At 42.4% G+C, this 18922-nt stretch overlaps 1 protein-coding gene across 2 annotated transcripts in view; it reads right to left on the reverse strand.

The window, feature by feature from the left end:
* tbce (tubulin folding cofactor E) overlaps positions 1–18922 on the reverse strand; it is a 70739-nt gene that overhangs the window by 14911 nt on the left and 36906 nt on the right. For both annotated transcript variants that reach the window (XM_063039585.1, XM_063039577.1), the window contains exons 11-12: positions 18742–18806; positions 3926–4078 (exon numbers count right to left, since the gene is read on the reverse strand). In XM_063039585.1, coding sequence (XP_062895655.1) covers positions 3926–4078; positions 18742–18806 — 218 coding nt within the window. The remainder of the gene's footprint in view (positions 1–3925; positions 4079–18741; positions 18807–18922) is intronic.

Below are 18922 nucleotides of genomic sequence, written 5' to 3' on the forward strand. Positions count from 1 at the left end.
TGAAAGGTGCATCCAGCTGCAGCTCCTGACAAACCGAGTTAGGGAACTGGAGCTGGAGCTGGATGAACTTCGGATCATTCGTGAGGCAGAGGCAGAAATAAACAGGAGTTTCAGGGAGACAGACACCCCTAAGAGTCAGGAGACAGGTAGCTGGGTGACTGTCAGGAGAGGGAAGGGGAATAGACAGAATGAGCAGAGCACCCCTGTGGCCGTTCCCACCAATAATAAGTACATCGTTTTGGATGCTGTTGGTGGGGACGACCTACCAGGGACAAGTTGCAGTAGTTGCGGCTCTGGCACCGAGACGGGACCCTCAGCTCAGAGGGGAAGGAGGGAAAAGAGGAGAGCAGTAGTAGTAGGGGATTCAATAGTTAGGGGGACAGATAAGAGGTTCTGTGGAAGAGATCGAGAATCCTGGATGGTCTGTTGCCTCCCTGGTACCAAGGTCCACGATATCTCGGATCGAGTTCTCAGTATTCTCAAGAGGGAGGGTGAGCAGACATGTGGTCCATGTAGGGACCAATGATATGGGTAGGAAGAGCGAGGAGGACCTGAGAGGTGAGTTTAGGGAGTTGGGCGCCAAGTTAAAGGACAGGACCTCCAGAACAGCAATCTCAGGATTGCTATCAGTGCCACGTGCAGGCGGGTTTAGAAATAGTAAGGCAGCGCAGATCAACACGTGGATGAAGACATGGTGCAGGAGGGAAGGCTTCAGATTTATAGATAATTGGGCAGTTTTCCAGGGAAGGTGGGACCTGTTCCGGTGGGACTATTTACATCTGAACTGGAGGGGGACAAATATTCTTGCAGGTAGGTTTGCTAGAGGGGCTCCAGTGGATTTAAACTGGATACAAGGGGGGAGGGGAACCAGAGTGTAGGAACAGATGTAGGAGAGAAGGAAGAAAAAGAAGATAGTAAAGTTGTTTGCACTGTTAGTGATAAACAAAGTAAGAGGTGGAAAATTTCTTAAATACATTTATTTTAATGCTAGGAGCACTGTAAGAAAAGTGGATGAGCTTATAGCATGGATTGACACCTGGAAGTATGATGTAGCTATTAGTGAAACATGGTTGCAGGAGGAGTGTGATTGACAACTAAATATTCCTGGATTTCGTTGCTTCAGGTGTGATAGAATCGGAGGGACAAGAGGGGGAGGTGTTGCATTGTTTGTCAGAGAAAATATTACAGCGGTGCTCTGGCAGGATAGATTAGAGGCTATTTGGGTGGAATTCAGGAATGGGAAAGGTGTAGTAACACTTACAGGGGTGTATTTATAGACCACCTAATGGGGAGCAAATTTGTAAGGAGATAGCAGATATTTGTAGTAAGCACAAGGTTGTGATTGTGGGAGATTTTAATTTTCCACACGTAGACTAGGAAGCCCATACTGTAAAAGGGCTGGATGGTTTGGAGTTTGTAAAATGTGTGCAGGATAGTTTTTTGCAGCAATACATAGAGGTACCAACTAGACAAGGGGCAGTGTTGGATCTCCTGTTAGGGAATGAGATAGGTCAGGTGACGGAGGTATGTGTTGGGGAGCACTTCAGGTCCAGTGATCACAATGCCATTAGTTTCAATATAATTATGGAGAAGGACAGGTCTGGACCCAGGGTTGAGATTTTTGATTGGAGAAAGGCTAACTTTGAGGAGATGCGAAAGGATTTAGAAGGAGTGGATTGGGACAATTTGTTTCATGGGAAGGGTGTAATAGAGAAATAGAGGTCATTTAAAGGTGAAATTTTGAGGGTACGAAATCTTTACGTTTCTGTTAGGTTGAAAGGAAAGGTTAAAAGTTTGAGAGAGCCATGATTTTCAAGGGATATTGGAAACTTGGTTCTGAAAAAGAGAGATATCTACAATAAATATAGGCAGCATGGAGTAAATGAGGTGCTTGAGGAATATAAAGAATGTAAAAAGAATCTTAAGAAAGAAATTAGAAAAGCTAAAAGAAGATATGAGGTTGCTTTGGCAAGTAAGGTGAAAATAAATCTAAAGGGTTTCTACAGGTATATTAGTAGCAAAAGGATAGTGAGGGATAAAATTGGTCCCTTAGAGAATCAGAGTGAACAGCTATGTGTGGAGCCAAAAGAGATGGGTGAGATTTTGAACAATTTCTTTTCTTCGGTATTCACTAAGGAGAAGGATATTGAATTGTGTAAGGTAAGGGAAACAAGTAGAGAAGTTATGGAAACTATGACGATTAAAGAAGAGGAAGTACTGGCGCTTTTAAGGAATATAAAAGTGGATAAGTCTCCAGGTCCTTACAGGATATTCCCTAGGACCTTGAGAGAAGTTAGTGTAAAAATAGCAGGGGCTCTGACAGAAATATTTCAAATGTCATTAGAAACGGGGATGGTGCCGGAGGATTGGCGTATTGCTCATGTTGCCCCATTGTTTAAAAAGGGTTCTAAGAGTAAACCTAGCAATTATCGGCCTGTGAGTTTGACGTCAGTGGTGGGTAAATTGATGGAAAGTGTTCTTAGAGATGGTGTATATAATTATCTGGATAGATAGGTTCTGATTAGGAACAGTCAACATGGATTTGTGCGTGGAAGGTCATGTTTGTCAAATCTTATTGAATTTTTTGAAGAGGTTACTAGGAAAGTTGACGAGGGTAAAGCAGTAGATGTGGTCTATATGGACTTCAGTAAGCCCTTTGACAAGGTTCCATACGGAAGGTTAGTTAGGAAGGTTCAATCGTTAGGTATTAATATTGAAGTAGTAAAATGGATTCAACAGTGGCTGGATGGGAGATGCCAGAGAGTAGTGGTGGATAACTGTTTGTCAGGTTGGAGGCCGGTGACTAGTGGTGTGCCTCAGGGATCTGTACTGGGTCCAATGTTGTTTGTCATATACATTAATGATCTGGATGATGGGGTGGTAAATTGGATTAGTAAGTATGCAGATGATACTAAGATAGGTGGCGTTGTGAATAATGAAGCAGGTTTTCAAAGCTTGCAGAGAGATTTAGGCCAGTTAGAAGAGTGGGCTGAAAGATGGCAGATGGAGTTTAATGCTGATAAATGTGAGGTGCTACATTTTGGTAGGACTAATCAAAATAGGACATACATGGTAAACGGTAGGGCACTGAAGAATGCTGTAGAACAGAGGGATCTAGGAATAATGGTGCATAGTTCCCTGAAGGTGGAATCTCATGTGGATAGGGCAGTGAAGAAAGCTTTTGGTATGCTGGCCTTTATAAATCAGAGCATTGAGTATAGGAGTTGGGATGTAATGTTAAAATTGTACAAGGCATTGGTGAGGCCAAATTTGGAGTATTGTGCACAGTTCTGGTCACCGAATTATAGGAAAGATGTCAACAAAATAGAAAGAGTACAGAGGAGATTTACTAGAATGTTACCTGGGTTTCAGCACCTGAGTTACAGAGAAAGGTTAAACAAGTTAGGTCTTTATTCTTTGGAACGTAGAAGGTTGAGGGGGGACTTGATAGAGGTATTTAAAATTATGAGGGGGATAGATAGAGTTGACGTGGATAGGCTTTTTCCATTGAGAGTAGGGGAGATTCTAACAAGAGGACATGAGTTGAGAGTTAGGGGGCAAAAGTTTAGGGGTAACACGAGGGGGAACTTTACTCAAAGAGTGGTGGCTGTGTGGAACGAGCTTCCAGTAGAAGTGGTAGAGGCAGGTTCGATATTGTCATTTAAAGAAAAATTGGATAGGTATATGGACAGGAAAGGAATGGAGGGTTATGGACTGAGTGCAAGTCGGTGGGACTAGGTGAGAGTAAGCGTTCGGCACGGACTAGAAGCGCCAAGATGGCCTGTTTCCATGCTGTAATGGTTATATGGTTATATTAATATTAACTGAAGTGAAGTTGGAGCAGACTTGTACGAGTCACAAACACTAGAGAAGGCCTGTTGGGCTGAAGTTTATTATTCATTAAATTCTACGCAAAAGCACTTACTTCTGTTCTATTTAACACTTTCAGGCCTTCTAACTTTGCGATGATAAGCTGCCGCACTGTTTTTGAGTTCTTCTCAAGTTCCACCATCGCGTAGTCACTGAATTTCAGTTGTTCCAAGCTCTGTAACTTGTTCAACTCATTCACCGTTGAAAACTTCAAAACATAAAAGGAGACCATGTACTTTGAGCTTTTAAGTCCTTACATTTTTTGGTACAGGTCGACCTTCACTAATCCGACTACCTGTAATCCGGTTCCTTCAATAATCTAGCACTGATTATGCTTAATGTAAACACAAAATAATCTGCAGATGCTGGGGTCAAAGCAACACTCACAAAACGCTGGAGCAACTCGCAGGTCGGGCAGCATCCGTGGAAATGATCAGTCAACGTTTCGGGTCGGAACCCTTCGTCAAGAATTCTGGCCCGAAACGTTGACTGATCATTTCCACGGATGTTGCCCAACCTGCTGAGTTCCTCCAGCGTTTTGTGAGTGCTGCTTATACTTAATGTGATCCTTCTGTAATTCAGCACTTTCACTAATCCGGCACTTCTCAGGTCCCAATGGTGCCGGATTAATGAAGGTCGACCTGTAATGAGAAACTTTATAGTAAGAGAATTACAGTGTTACTGACTGATACATCACAGCAGCTGAGGAATTTAAATGCAGTAAATTTAATCATCACGAATAAAAGCTAACATCAGAAATAGTGACCACAAAACTATGATTTGTTGTTAAGACAACTGATAAACACAAGAGATTCTGCAAATGTGGAAATCCAGGACAACACACAGAAAATACTGGAGCAACTCAGCAGGACAGGTAACACCTATGGAGAGGAATTAAGAGTTGTTTCAGACCCTTCAACAGGACTAGAAAGGAAAGGGGAAGAAACCATAATAAGGTGGTGGGGGAGATTAAGGTGTACAAGGTGGTAGGTGGGGGAGATTAAGGTGTACAAGGTGGTAGGTGGGGGAGATTAAGGTGTACAAGGTGATAGGTAGGGGAGATTAAGATGTACAAGGTGGTAGGTGGAGGAGATTAGGATGTACAAGGCGGTAGCTGGGGGAGATTAAGGTGTACAAGGTGGTAGATGGGGAGATTAAAATGTACAAGGTGGTAGATGGGGAGATTAAGGTGCACAAGGTGGTAAATGGGAGAGATTACGGTGTACAAGGTAGTAGGTGGGGGTAGATTAAGGTGTATAAAGTGGTAGGTGGGGGAGATTACCGGGTACAAGGTGGTAGGTGGGGGAGATTATGGTGTACAAGGTGGTAGATGGGGGAGATTAAGGTGTAAAAGGTGATAGGTGGGGGAGATTAAGGTGTACAAGGTGATAGGTGGGGGAGATTAAGGTGCACAAGGTGGTAGGTGGGGGAGATTAAGGTGCACAAGGTGGTAGGTGGGGGAGATTACCGGGTACAAGGTGGTAGGTGGGGGAGATTATGGTGTACAAGGTGGTAGGTGGGGGAGATTAAGGTGTACAAGGTGATAGGTGGGGGAGATTAAGGTGTACAAGGTGGTAGGTGGGGGAGATTAAGGTGTAAAAGGTGATAGGTGGGGGACATTAAGGTGTAAAAGGTGATAGGTGGGGGAGATTAAGGTGTACAAGGTGATAGGTGGGGGGGATGACGTAAGAAGCTGGGGGATGATCGGTGGAAGAGGTAAAGGGCTGAAGAGGGAATTTGATAGGAAAAGAGAGTGGGAGAAAATGAAGTATTGTGTATTTAATATTTCAGTAATATTTCTTGTGTGCACAATTACACTATAGATAACTGGATACGTGCACTGAGTGAATTGAGCAGTATTTTGAAGCAAATGAAATAGCCAATGAAAAGTGAGTGTCAATTTTGCTGAGTGCACTGTTTAAAGGCACATAGTTTCCTTATAAATTTGACTGCTTCAACCAAACCAGCCAAAATGAGCTTTGCTAACATCATGAAAGTAATGCAAGAACATTTAAAACCAAAACCATTGTTGATTGCAGAACCCATTTAGTTTTCATAAGCAAAACCAAAAAGAAGGGAAGTCCATTTCAGCTTATGTGGCTGAACTGAAAAGATTTTTTGAGCATTGTCAAGCAACACACATCAAAGTTGCTGGTGAATGCAGCAGGCCAGGCAGCATCTCTAGGAAGAGGTACAGTTGACGTTTTGGGCCGAGACTCTTTGTCAGGACCCTTCGTCGAAATTCCAGCATCTGCAGATTTCCTCGTGTTTGAGCATTGTCAGTTCAGTGATGGGCTTAATGATGCACAGAGAGATCTTTTAGTTTATGGGATCTTACGAGAAAGCATTCAGAAATGGCTCCTGGTTAAAGCACAACTTACATTTAAAAGAGCAATTGAAATTGCTGAGTGGCAGTCAGGAATGAAAGTGAGTGTGAACAAAATTGCAATGTCTAAACAGAAACCGGCCTGACTGAACAAATTATGTTACTGTTGGGGCAGGGGCTCACATACACTAGACCAATGCAGATGAAATGCAGAAAATGCAAAAAAGTAGGTCACGTACAAAGAGCATGTCAGGCAGACAAAACTAAATGGACTGCACAGGGTCAGAGAAGAAGATTAAAGAGTCAAGCTGCTGTTTCAAAAAGAGCACTAATCAGCATGCTATTGATGAAAAATCTGATAATAATGAGTGACAAGAGGACTGGGTAGCTTTGAGATTTATAATGTGAAAACTAATTGCAGACAAGCAATATGGCTTACACCAGAAGTGAACGCAAATTAATTAAAATGGAATAGGACACTAGCTCACTGCTTCAGTCATTCCACAAAAGAGTTTGAACAGCATTTCAAAGATACTGAACTAAAGCCTGCAGATATCCAACAAAAAACTTACACTGGAGAAAAGATAACTCCTGTGGGAATGACATTTGTAAGTGAAATACAACAATCAACAAGCCACACTGGGGTTCCAGTGATGTCATCGTTCAGAATGGCAGCTTAAATCAATAGCTCCTCTGGAAAAATGCATATTTTGTCCCGTTAATCCATCAAATATAAGATCTTTCTAAAATATCTGAATTGATAAGGGGGGCAAGAATGGGGAAAAAGAATGGAGATAAAAAAAGCATCACTGCAGAGCCTATGGAAGAGAGAGGTACAACGAGTGGCTCTCCTACACGTGCGTGTGGTGACGAGGCTGGCACTGGGCCTCGTGCAGGCAAAGCGGTAAATATGATAAAGATTCTGGAAGAGATAATGGGTCCAAAAAGATATAAAATAACAACTCAATGATATTAAGTCAGAGTTCGCCAACGTCAATCAGAAAATAGCGGTGGCAAAGAAGATGGAAGATCGCGTGCAAAACATGGAACAGATACTAAGTAAGACGATAAAAACATTAAATCAACAGGAAAGTAAATTGCTTGACCAGGAGGGAAGACCGCGACGGAAAAATATCAGGATTTATAATGTTTCCGAAGGAGCGGAGGGATTGTCGATGATGGACATTGTGGACAAGCTGCTGCGGGAAGTGCTGGAGATTCCCCCGACTGTGGGGATTGAAACTGAGAGGACGCATTGTTCGCTCGTCCCACGGCCTCCCAGAGACAGAGAAAGTAAACAGTGCTCGATAGTTCTTAAATTCCTTCGATTCAAGAGCAAGGCGGAGATCCTACGAAGGACCTGGGGTAAGAAGAGGGTTTTTTGGAACAGGAAGTTAATATACTTTGTTCATGATTATCTCCCTACAGTAGGTGGTCCTACAGAAACGGAAGGAATATTCCAAAGCAAAATGAATATTAAAGCAAGAAAAGTTTAAATTCCAAACCCTGTACCCTGCTAAACTGAGGGTATTTTACCAAGAAGAGATACGACTATATCAGACGGTGGAAGAGGCAACTACAGACATGAAGAACAGAGGACTGCCCATTAGTGTGGTCAAACCAAGGGAAAGTCTGGCTGAGCAGTTATCCCGAGCTGCTTGGGAAATAGTAAGAGAACCAAGAAAGCAGGGGACCGGAACAGGATGAGAGAAGAATATTAGGAAGAGACTGAGTTCTCCACGGACAGCCCTCACCTCCTTCAGAAGAGCCATAAGGTTTAGCTAACTTTAAAAGTGCTGATAAACTAAATGGAAGCAAAAATAGACCGTGCTATACTTATCTCAAGAAATATGTATTATAATGTGGATGTTATATTACTCAGTTTTAAAAAATTCATTTATTCATTCCTTTTTCCCCACCTAAGTGAGAATATATACATGGGAGGAATACACAGGAAAATCATTTCTGTGTAATGGACATAGATTTCTTTATTTACTTTTATAGGTACTGCAGCGGGGGCCCTCAACTCACAGGCAGGAGGGGCTATCCCCCACGGCTAGAAGTTTCCTCCAGCTCAACCCAGGGTCATCTAGAGACCCCAGCCTTGGAATCACATCTTCGTTACTTTTTTAAAAAAATTATTCGTGTTTCTTGGCTCTTATTTGTTCAGGGAATAGATCGATTAAGTTATATTCTGGGAATTTTAATGATATCCTAACAGATAAATGCACATGGCTAAGGACAAAGTAAAATTCATTTCTTTTAATGTCAATGGGCTGTTGAATCTAGTCAAGCACACTAAAATTCTATCAAAAATGAAAAAAGAACAAGCCCATGTAGTATATTTACAGGAAACTCACTTAAGTGATAATGAGCATGGAAAATTAAAGAGAACGGGTTTCACTAATTTGTTTTTCTGCTCATATAAATCAGGACATAGAAGAGGAGTTGCTATTCTCATCTCAAGCAAGCTAAATTTTGAAAAAGTATTCGAAATGGGAGATAAGGAGGGCAGATATATTCTGGTAAGGGGGAATATAGATGGAAATCCAGTTACTTTATTGAATATATACACACCCCCAGGAAGTGATATTAGTTTCTTCCAGAAAATTACTAATATTATGGTAACGGAAACAGAAGGTCTCTTGATATGTGGGAGAGACTTAAATTTACAATTACAACCAAAGTTAGACTCTTCCAATAGAAAAACTTATGAAACAACGTCCTTACATAAGAAAGTTAACACTCTTTTTGAGGATGTTGGTCTAATTGATATATGGAGGGACCTTTTCCCCGACAGAAGGGATTACACTCATTATTCTGCCCCCCATTTTGTATATACAAGAATAGACTATTTCATAAGATTTGGAAAAGATAGAGACAAAGTAATCACCTGTGGAATTGGGACAATAGATATAAGTGACCATGCACCTATATATTTATCTGTTGACTTTGACCTACATCCAAAGAATACTATTTGGAAACTAAACTCAAGTCTACTCAATGATCCCTATTTTAAGGAACAAATTAAAAAAGAAATTGGTCTTTACTTAGAATTCAATGATAATGGAGAGGTTTCACCTCCCATTCTATGAGATACTCTGAAGGCTGTCTTAAGTATAGCAACATCTTCATATAAGAAAAAAATAACGAATAAAACATTAGAGGAATTACAAAATAAGATGAAGGAACTAGAAAAAAAAACACAAATTGAGTTTGGCACAGGATACTTTAGAGGAAATTTTAAAAATTAGGAATGAAATTAAGTTTGGCTGTACAAGAAATTAGAAAAAATTTAATGTTTCTGAAACAGAGATACTATGAAAGTGGATCTAAATCTATGAAAATACTGGCGTGGAAACTGGAAAAAAAAAAGATAGCAGAAAATACAATTCATAGAATAAGGGATCCAAGAACAAAAGTGATAAAAAATAAGCTAAGTGAAATTCAAGAAGCTTTTGAAATGTTTTAACAAAACTCTATATTCCAAAGTTCCAGGGGGAAGCATAACCCAAACTGACAACTTCCTGAATTCTTTAGAGTTACCCACTTTAAGCAAAGAACAAAATAGAATGATGACTGCTGACATAACTGAAGCTGAACTAAAAACGGCAATTATTGGGCTTAAATTAAGCAAGTCACCAGGATCAGATGGATATACAGCAGAGTGGTATAAAGAGTTCAGAAGTGAGTTAATTCCTGTTTTACTCCCCACACTGAACTGGGCCCTAAGAAAGGCGCAAATGCCACCCAGCTGGAAGGAGGCGATGATCTCAGCTATACTGAAAGAAGGCAAGGATAAAATGGAATGTGGGTCATTTAGACCAATATCTGTTCTTAATGTGGATTATAGAATATTTACCTCCATTGTGGCCAAATGATTAGAAGAGTTTCTACCCACACTGATACATAATGATCAGACAAGTTTTATACAACAATGCCAAACACAAGACAATATACGAAGGACACTTCACATTATGGATCATATTAAAAAAATGAAATTGAAGCAATAGTGATAAGCGTGGACGCTGAAAAGGCATTTGATTTAGTTAATTGGAATTTTCTTTACAGAGTTTTACATAGATTTGGTCTACATGACACAATTATTAAAACTATACAGGCACTATACAACAATCCTACTGCCAGGATTAAAATCAATGCATATTTATCTAATAGTTTTACCCTAGGAAGGGGCAGGAGACATGGTTGTGCATGGTCACCGCTACTCTTCGCATTATATCTGGAACCATTTGCTCAATACATCAGACAAAATGAAGGATCCGGGGAATTACTATTACAAGGACAAGAGCATAAATCGGCCTGTTATGCGGATGACATTTTGATCTATCTAAGGCAACCAACATACTCTTTACCTAAATTGATGTAATCCTTTGAACAATATGGCCAATTATCAGGGTACAAGATTAACATAGATAAAACCCAACTACTTTCATATAACTATAGCCTACCAAGAGAAATTGAAAGTAGATATCCTTGGGCATGGCAAACAGAGTCCGTCAAATATTTGGGCATCATTGTGCCAAAAGATTTGGCAAAGTTATCAGAATGCAATTATCAGCCTGTACATAAAAAAAATTAAGGAAGATATAACAAGATGGAACCTAATTCCTTCTCTTGGTCTCAGTTCAAGGATTGAATCTATTAAAATGAATATACTGCCCAGACTACTAAATCTCTTTCAGACCCTACCAACAGAGATTAACCAAAATCAATTCAATGAATGGAACAAGATGCTATCAAGATATATATGGCAAGGTAAAAGGCCTAGGGTTCGTCTCAAAACTTTGCAATTAGCCAAGAAAAAGGTGGGATGGGGCCTACCTTCTCTTAGAGATTATTATTTTGCAGCACAGTTGAGAGCCATGATATGCTGGTGCAACCCATCATATGGCACTCAATGCAAAAACATTAAGAAGAGGATACTTTCCATCCCCATACAGGCAATTTTGGCTGATAACATCCTATAAAGTTACATAAATAATATTGACAACCCGTGGGTGAAATGGACTCTTAAAATATAGAAAACTATTATAGAAGAATATAAACTAGGGAGAGAGATTGCAATTCTTAAATAGTGTGCATATGACTTGGATTTTACACCGAATAAACTGGATGCTAGATTTAAGGACTGGACAATAAAAGGAATAACAGCTATCTGCAATAGAATGAAAGAAGGAACACTGTTCAGTTTTGAAATGCTCAAAAACACTTATTAGAAAAACAAGACTTTTACCGGTATTTACAGATGTGACAGTATGTTAATAGGATGGTTAAAAATGTAACCAAGCCAAGTACATGTCTGATAGAGCTATTTAGAAAAGCATATAATTCAGACAACGGTAGTAGAATTATTTCAAGCGTGTATAAGGGTTTGTCAAATCTTAAAACACACTCGACTTCATATATTAAAACAAAATGGGAGAAGGAAGGAGGGATAATAATATCTGAGGAAGACTGGACAATAATATGGAGGTATCAATGGAAGTGTACCCGTTCACAGAAATGGAGGGAGTTCAGGTGGAAAAACTTAAGATATTGTATTACATGAAAAAAAATTACACCCTCTCAGAAATTCCATTATGATAGTAACCCCCTATTTGCTGAAGAAATTGTGGAAATCAAAATGCAAACCATTATCATATTTTCTGGGAATAGTCATAGTCATACTTTATTGATCCCAAGGGAAATTGGTTTTTGTTACAGTTGCACCAACCAAGAATGGAGTATAAATAAAGCAATATAAAACCATAAATAATTAAATAGTGCTATGTAAATGCCAGGAAATAAGTCCAGGACCAGCCTATTGGCTCAGGATGTCTGATCCTCCAAGAGAGGAATTGTAAAGTTTGATGGCCACAGGCAGGAATGACTTCCTATGACGCTCTGTGTTGCATCTCGGTGGAATGAGTCTCTGGCTGAATGTACTCCTGTGCCCACCCAGTACATTATGTAGTGGATGGGAGACATTGACCAAGATGGCATGCAACTTGGATAGCATCCTCTTTTCAGACACCACCGTCAGAGAGTGTCCCCGTTATCAAAGACTATTGGAGTGGGATACACAATGCCCTACAAGACATCTTTAAATGTGAAATACCCTTAGAGAGTAAGACCATATATTTTGGGTATATACCTCAAGAATGGTTGAAAAGAGATAAATATTTAATGAATGTACTGCTGGTGGCTGGTAAAAAGACCAGGAAATGGTTATGACAGGAGAGCCCAACTCTAAATGTATGGATGGAAATTACAATGGACATTTACAAAATGGAGAAGATAACGGCATCTGTTAATCATAAGTTGGAACAATTTTATTCATACTGGGAAAAATGGTTTAACTATATAACACCTCATAGGCCTCATTTTATTCTCACAAGTCAATGAATATGTTGTAAAAAAAAATCACTCCCTACTCTGTACATAGTTTTCTTCTTTCGATTGTTCTTTCTTTCCTCTCCTTCCTATAAGTGTATAACTCAGATAAATATTATGTGGAAATTTGTGACAAATATGATTATATGATATATATGTACAGTATCTGAAATACATCTTATGGAAATGTTTGTTTGATGATGAGATTCAATAAAAAATAAATTACAAAAAAAAAAACAAGCCACACTGGGCTTGTATATGGTAAAAACAGGAGGGCCAGCACTGGCTGAGACAACTACAGTTTTTTGGAGATCCATCCACCTGCCACACCCCGTTAACTGAAAGTAAACTAAGAAAGGTACTGGATTATGCCACAAACACGAGGAAATCTGCAGATGCTGGACATTCAAGCAACACTCATCAAAGTTGCTGGTGAACGCAGCAGGCCAGGCAGCATCTCTAGGAAGAGGTACAGTCGACGTGAGACCCTTCGTCAGACTAACTGAAAGAAGAGATAGTAAGGGATTTGAAAGTTGGAGGGGGAGGGGGGATCCAAAATGATAGGAGAAGACAGGAGGGGGAGGGATGGAGCCAAGAGCTGGACAGGTGATTGGCCAAAGGGGATACGAGAGGATCATGGGACAGGAGGCCCAGGGAGAAAGAAAAGGGGGAGGGGGGAAAAACAGAGGAGTGGCAAGGGGTATAGTGAGAGGGACAGAGGGAGAAAAAGGAGAGATAGAGAGAGAAAAAGAATGTGTGTATATAAATAAATAACGGATGGGGTACGAGGGGGAGGTGGGGCATTAACGGAAGTTTGAGAAGTCAATGTTCATGCCATCAGGTTGGAGGCTACCCAGACGGAATATAAGGTGTTGTTCCTCCAACCTGAGTGTGGCTTCATCTTTACAGTAGAGGAGGCCATGGACAGACATGTCAGAATGGGAATGAGATGTGGAATTAAAATGTGTGGCCACTGGGAGATCCTGCTTTCTCTGGCAGACAGAGCGTAGGTGTTCAGCAAAGCGGTCTCCCAGTCTGCGTAGGGTCTTGCCAATATACAGAAGGCCACATCAGGAGCACCGGATGCAGTATATCACCCCAGCTAACTCACAGGTGAAGTGTCGCCTCACCTGGAAGGACTGTCCAGGGCCCTGAATGGTGGTAAGGGAGGAAGTGTAAGGGCATGTGTAGCACTTGTTCCGCTTACACGGATAAGTGCCAGGAGGGAGATCAGTGGGGAGGGATGGGGGGACGAATGGACAAGGGAGTTGCGTAGGGAGCGATCTCTGCGGAAAGCGGGGGGGGGGGAGAGGGAAAGATGTGCTAGTGGTGGGATACCGTTGGAGGTGGTGGAAGTTACGGAGAATAACATGTTGGACCCGGAGGCTGGTGGGGTGGTAGGTGAGGACAAGGGGAACCCTACTCCTAGTGGGGTGGCAGGAGGATGGAGTGATAGCAGATGTGCGTGAAATGGGGGATTACGACACACCTGTGTTCAAATATGGCACTGGAGAACTCAAACATATCAAGGGTAAAATAGTGTTAAATGAAAATGCCACAACCAAGTTTCGCACAGCCCATCCGGTTCCTTATACTGTCCCTAATAAAACAGCCAGTGAGCTAGATCATGCGGCTACTGAGGAACGCTTTCCAAGTTTGAGTGGAGGTAACGCCAGTGATCCCAGTAGCCAAGAAGAACAGGACTTTCAGGATCTGTGGTGATTTGAAGGTCACCGTTGACCTGGTACTGAAAGTAGATCAATACCTTATGCCCAGGATAGAGGTAGGACATTGTTGCAAACCAAAGAAAGCACTTCAGCAAAGTGGACTTAGCTGAGGCCTACCTATCGATAGAGGGGAAGGGGGAGACTTAATCTGTTGTTGCTGCTGCTGCTGCTGCTGTTCTTCTGTTGAACACTGCGGGAATGCTATGTTGGCATGGGAGTGTGTTTCAATGTTCGCGGGCTGCCCCAGCACGTCTTTGGACTGTATTGGTTGTTGACCCAAATGACGCATTTCACTGTATGTTTCCATGTGCATGTGATAAATAAACCTGAATCTGAAAATACCACTAAAGTGCTAGGAGTAACGAAAATATACTCTCCCACTAAAGCTACACACACTAAATTATTGTGAATAAACTGATGGAACCATTAAATATTTAGCCTTGCAAATGACGCAAGTGCATGCTCTCTGATCACTAATGCTCTCAGTGCTCTGTAAACAATGATCTGAGTTAAAAGCATTCGGCTCAGACTGCTAAAAGCATTGGCTGATTGGACTGGAAAATAGTCATCAATCAGGAATGTAGCCACGGTCTACTGCAGAAGATACCGAACTGACAGGCCAGCTGAGCAGCTGAAATGCAGCCTGGTGCAATCAGAGGAGGCAAGTCCCAAATGAACCAGGTAGTGTAGGGATGGGAAAGGCCAGGTTCTACATTAGCTCTGCAACTTTAGGACCTGTCTTGCCATCCCCACACCATCGTCATTCCACTAAAGTGAAGCTGGATAACTCTCAAATGCGGGTATGTGTGGGGCAGACACAGTGTGCAAGCAATAGTGACAGATACTTGGGAAAATCCAATATTGAACAGATAAGTAATGTCCCAGGCTTTCAACTCATGGGTCAAGTGATTGGGTATGTTTAAAGTAGAAGTTGACAGATTCTGGATTAGAAGGAGCATCAAAGGTTATGGGGAGAGGGCAAGAAAATGGGGTTGAGAGAGATAATGAAACAGCCATGATTAAATGGTGAAGCTGACTCGATGGGCCCAATGGTCCAATTCTACTCCTATGTTAAGGGAGATGGAAGATTATCACTTCTACAGAAAAGCACATCAATTTCAATTCTTGTTACTTCACCCACACAAGATTAAAGTTTTACACTTAATGTTATTTGTCATGTATACAAAAACATACATTGACATGCGTTGTTTACGTCAATGGCCAGCACAGCCTTAGGACGTGTTGGGGAGCAGCCTACAGGTTATCGCTATGCCTCCAGTGCCAACATAACATGCCCACAACACAATAACCCTACTTTGGAAAGTAGGAGGGAACTGGAGCACCTGGAGCAAACCCACGTGGTCACGGGAGAACACAGAAACTCCTTACAGATAGTGGCAGGAAATGAACCCCAATTGATGTAAAGTGTTGCACTGACCTCGATTCTGCTGTCCCATCCATGGTCATAATATTCAACTATGTAACCTGAAAGTAAACCCATCCCTCTCATCACTTATGGTTATTGCACAAAAGGTGAGTTGATGACTGTTATCAGTTTGGGTTCTAAAAAGCACTAGAATAATTTATTATTACTTATAGATACAGCACAGTAACAGGCCCTTCAAGCCCAATGAGCTTGTACTGCCCAATTACACCCATGTGACCAATTAACTTACTATCCATCACCAGAAGCAGATCCGTGCGGTCAGGGGGAGAACGTACAAACTCCTCACAGACAGCAGAGGGACCTGAAACCTGATTGGTGATTGTTGGAACTGTAAATTGTGGCACTAACCACCATGCTACTGTGCCATTCAACCCTAACAAACAGACTACTCACAACCCAAGGATGCTGCTCAGCTGGTTCCTCTTCCCACCCTGCCACATGGGATTCCCTATTCCCAGTTCCTCCGTCTCTGCCGCATCTGCTCGGAGGATGAGGCTGTCCGTTCCAGGACATCTCAAATGTCCTCTTTGAGGATCATGGTTTCCCTTCTGCTAACATCAATGATGCCCTTACCCGCGTCTCCTCCATTTCCCGCACTTCGGCCCTCACCCCATCCTCCCGCCACCACAACAGGGACAGAGTTCCCCTTGTCCTCACCGACCACCCCACCAGCCTCCGGATCCAGCACATTATCCTCCGCAACTTCCGCCACCTTCAACAGGACCCCACCGCTAAGCACATCTTTCCCTCTCCACCCCTCTCCGCAGGGATCGGTCCCTCCGCGACTCCCTGGTCCACACGTCCCTCCCCACGGATCTCCCGCCTGGCACTTATCCCTGTAAGTGCAAGTGCTACACCTGTCCCTGCACCTCCTCTCTCATTACCATTCAGGGCCCCAAACAGTACTTCCAGGTGAGGCAACACTTCACTTGTGAGTCTGTTGGGGTCATCTATTGCATTCGGTGCTCCCGGTGCGGCCTCCTCTACATCGGCGAAACCCGATGCAGATTGGGGGACCGCTTTGTCGAGCACCTCCGCTCCGTCCGCCACAACAGACAGGATCTCCCAGTAGCCACCCACTTCACCTCTGCTTCCCACTCCCATTCAGACATGTCCATACATGGCCTCCTCTACTGCCATGATGAGGCCAAACTCAGGTTGGAGGAGCAACACCTCATATACTGTCTGGTTAGTCTCCAGCCCCTTGGTATGAACACTGAGATCTCCAACTTCCGGTAATTCCCTCCCCCTCCCTTCCCCTATCCCTATGTCACTCTGCCCCCTCCTCCAGCTGCCTATCACCTCCCTCATGGTTCCGCCTCCTTCTACTACCCATTGTGCTTTCCCCTATTCCTCCTTCACCTTTCCTGCCTATCACCACCACCCCTTTATCTTTCCCCTTACTGGTTTTTCACCTGGAACCTACCAGCCTTCTCCTTCCCACCCTCCCCCCAACCTTCTTTATAGGGCCCCTGCCCCCTCCCTCTTCAGTCCTGATGAAGGGTCTCGGCCCGAAACATTGACAGTTCGTTTCCACAGATGCTGCCCAACCTGCTGAGTTCCTCCAGCGTTTGTGTGTGTTGCTTTGACCCCAGCATCTGCAGAATATTTTGTGTTTACTGCTCAGCTGGTTGCTCTACTCTCTCTACATCCATTACTGTGTGACTAGGCACAGCTCAAACAAATCTGCTGATGACACATCTATTGTTGGAAGAATTTCAGATGGTGAGGAGCGAGATAGATCAGCTAGTTGAGTGGTGTCGCAACAACAATCTTGCACTCAATGTCAGCAGGACCAAGAAATTGATTGAGGACTTCAGGAAGGGGGAGTTGAGGGAAGACACACTAGCCCTCATCGAGGGATCAGCAGTGGAAAGGGTGAGCAGTTTCAAGTTCCTGTGTGTCAATATCTCTGAAGATCTATCCTGGGCCCAACATACTGATGTAATTGCAAAGAAGGCATGAAAGCAGCTATATTTCATTAGGAGTTTGGGGAGGTTTGGAATGTCACCCAAAACACTCACAAATTTCTACAGATGTACTGTGAAGAGCATTCTAACTGCTTGCATCACCATCTAGTATGGAGGGCCACTACACAGGATTGGAAAAAGCTGTAGAAACTTGTAAACTCAGTCGGCTCCATCATGGGCACTAGCCTCCCCAACATCCAGGTCACCTTCAAAAGATGATGCCTCAAAAAGGCAGCATCCATCATTAAGGGCCCCCATCACCCAGTACAAGCCATATTCTCATTAATACCATCAGAGGAGGTGGTATAGGAGCCTGACAACACACACTCAATCCTTCAGGAAAAGCTTCTTCCCTCCACCATCAGATTTCCCAATGGACAACGAACCCATGAACACTACCTCACCATTCTTTGCTGTCTTTTGCACTATTTATTGAATTTAATTATATATACTTATTTCTTATTGTAATTAATCACTTTTTTATTATTATGACATATTGCAACGCACTGCTGCAGCAAAACAACAAATTTCACACAGTGCACACCAGTGATATTAAATCTGATTCTGGTTAGTTCCTAAGGTATGACAGACTGTGGACATCAGTCAGTAGATGTGACCACCAGGAACAGAGCCAAAGGAATTGAGGCACAAGAACCAGGCATGCTGCCACCGTGTCCTTGGCAGGAACCAAAGACTTATTCCCACAACCCACATCTCTTTTTACTGCTCTGTAGGTTAATGGTCTTCAGCAATAAGTGCACTTTCTCTTGGTTAGCATCTCTCTCTGCAGTAAAATCCAGAGTCTCGTCACTGCTGATGTAGCTAAAATAAATGTCTCTAATCCTCTCGCTGTTGACCTCTCTGCTAAGGTAAACAGGTTTTCTGCATATTCCGTCTGTCCAAGGGAAACAACCCCTTCCTAAAGACTCTACACTAAAAAGGACAGGTATAGTGTACATCCATTTTTTGCATTATATTACTGAATGAAGTTTATAGAAAAATATTTACCTCTGCTATTCGATTCCTGTCGATAGCCAGAGATTTCAACTTGGGAAACATTGCTGTTTTACCATCTGTCAGAGAACAAAAAGGTAAAAATTAGATTCGATTTATTTGTCACACGAACATCAAAACATACAACGAAGTACACTGTTTTGCGTCATTAGCCAACATAGTCGGAGGATATGCT

Source organism: Mobula hypostoma, chromosome 2 (assembly GCF_963921235.1).
Source record: "Mobula hypostoma chromosome 2, sMobHyp1.1, whole genome shotgun sequence".
In the NCBI taxonomy this organism is placed as follows: domain Eukaryota; kingdom Metazoa; phylum Chordata; class Chondrichthyes; order Myliobatiformes; family Myliobatidae; genus Mobula; species Mobula hypostoma.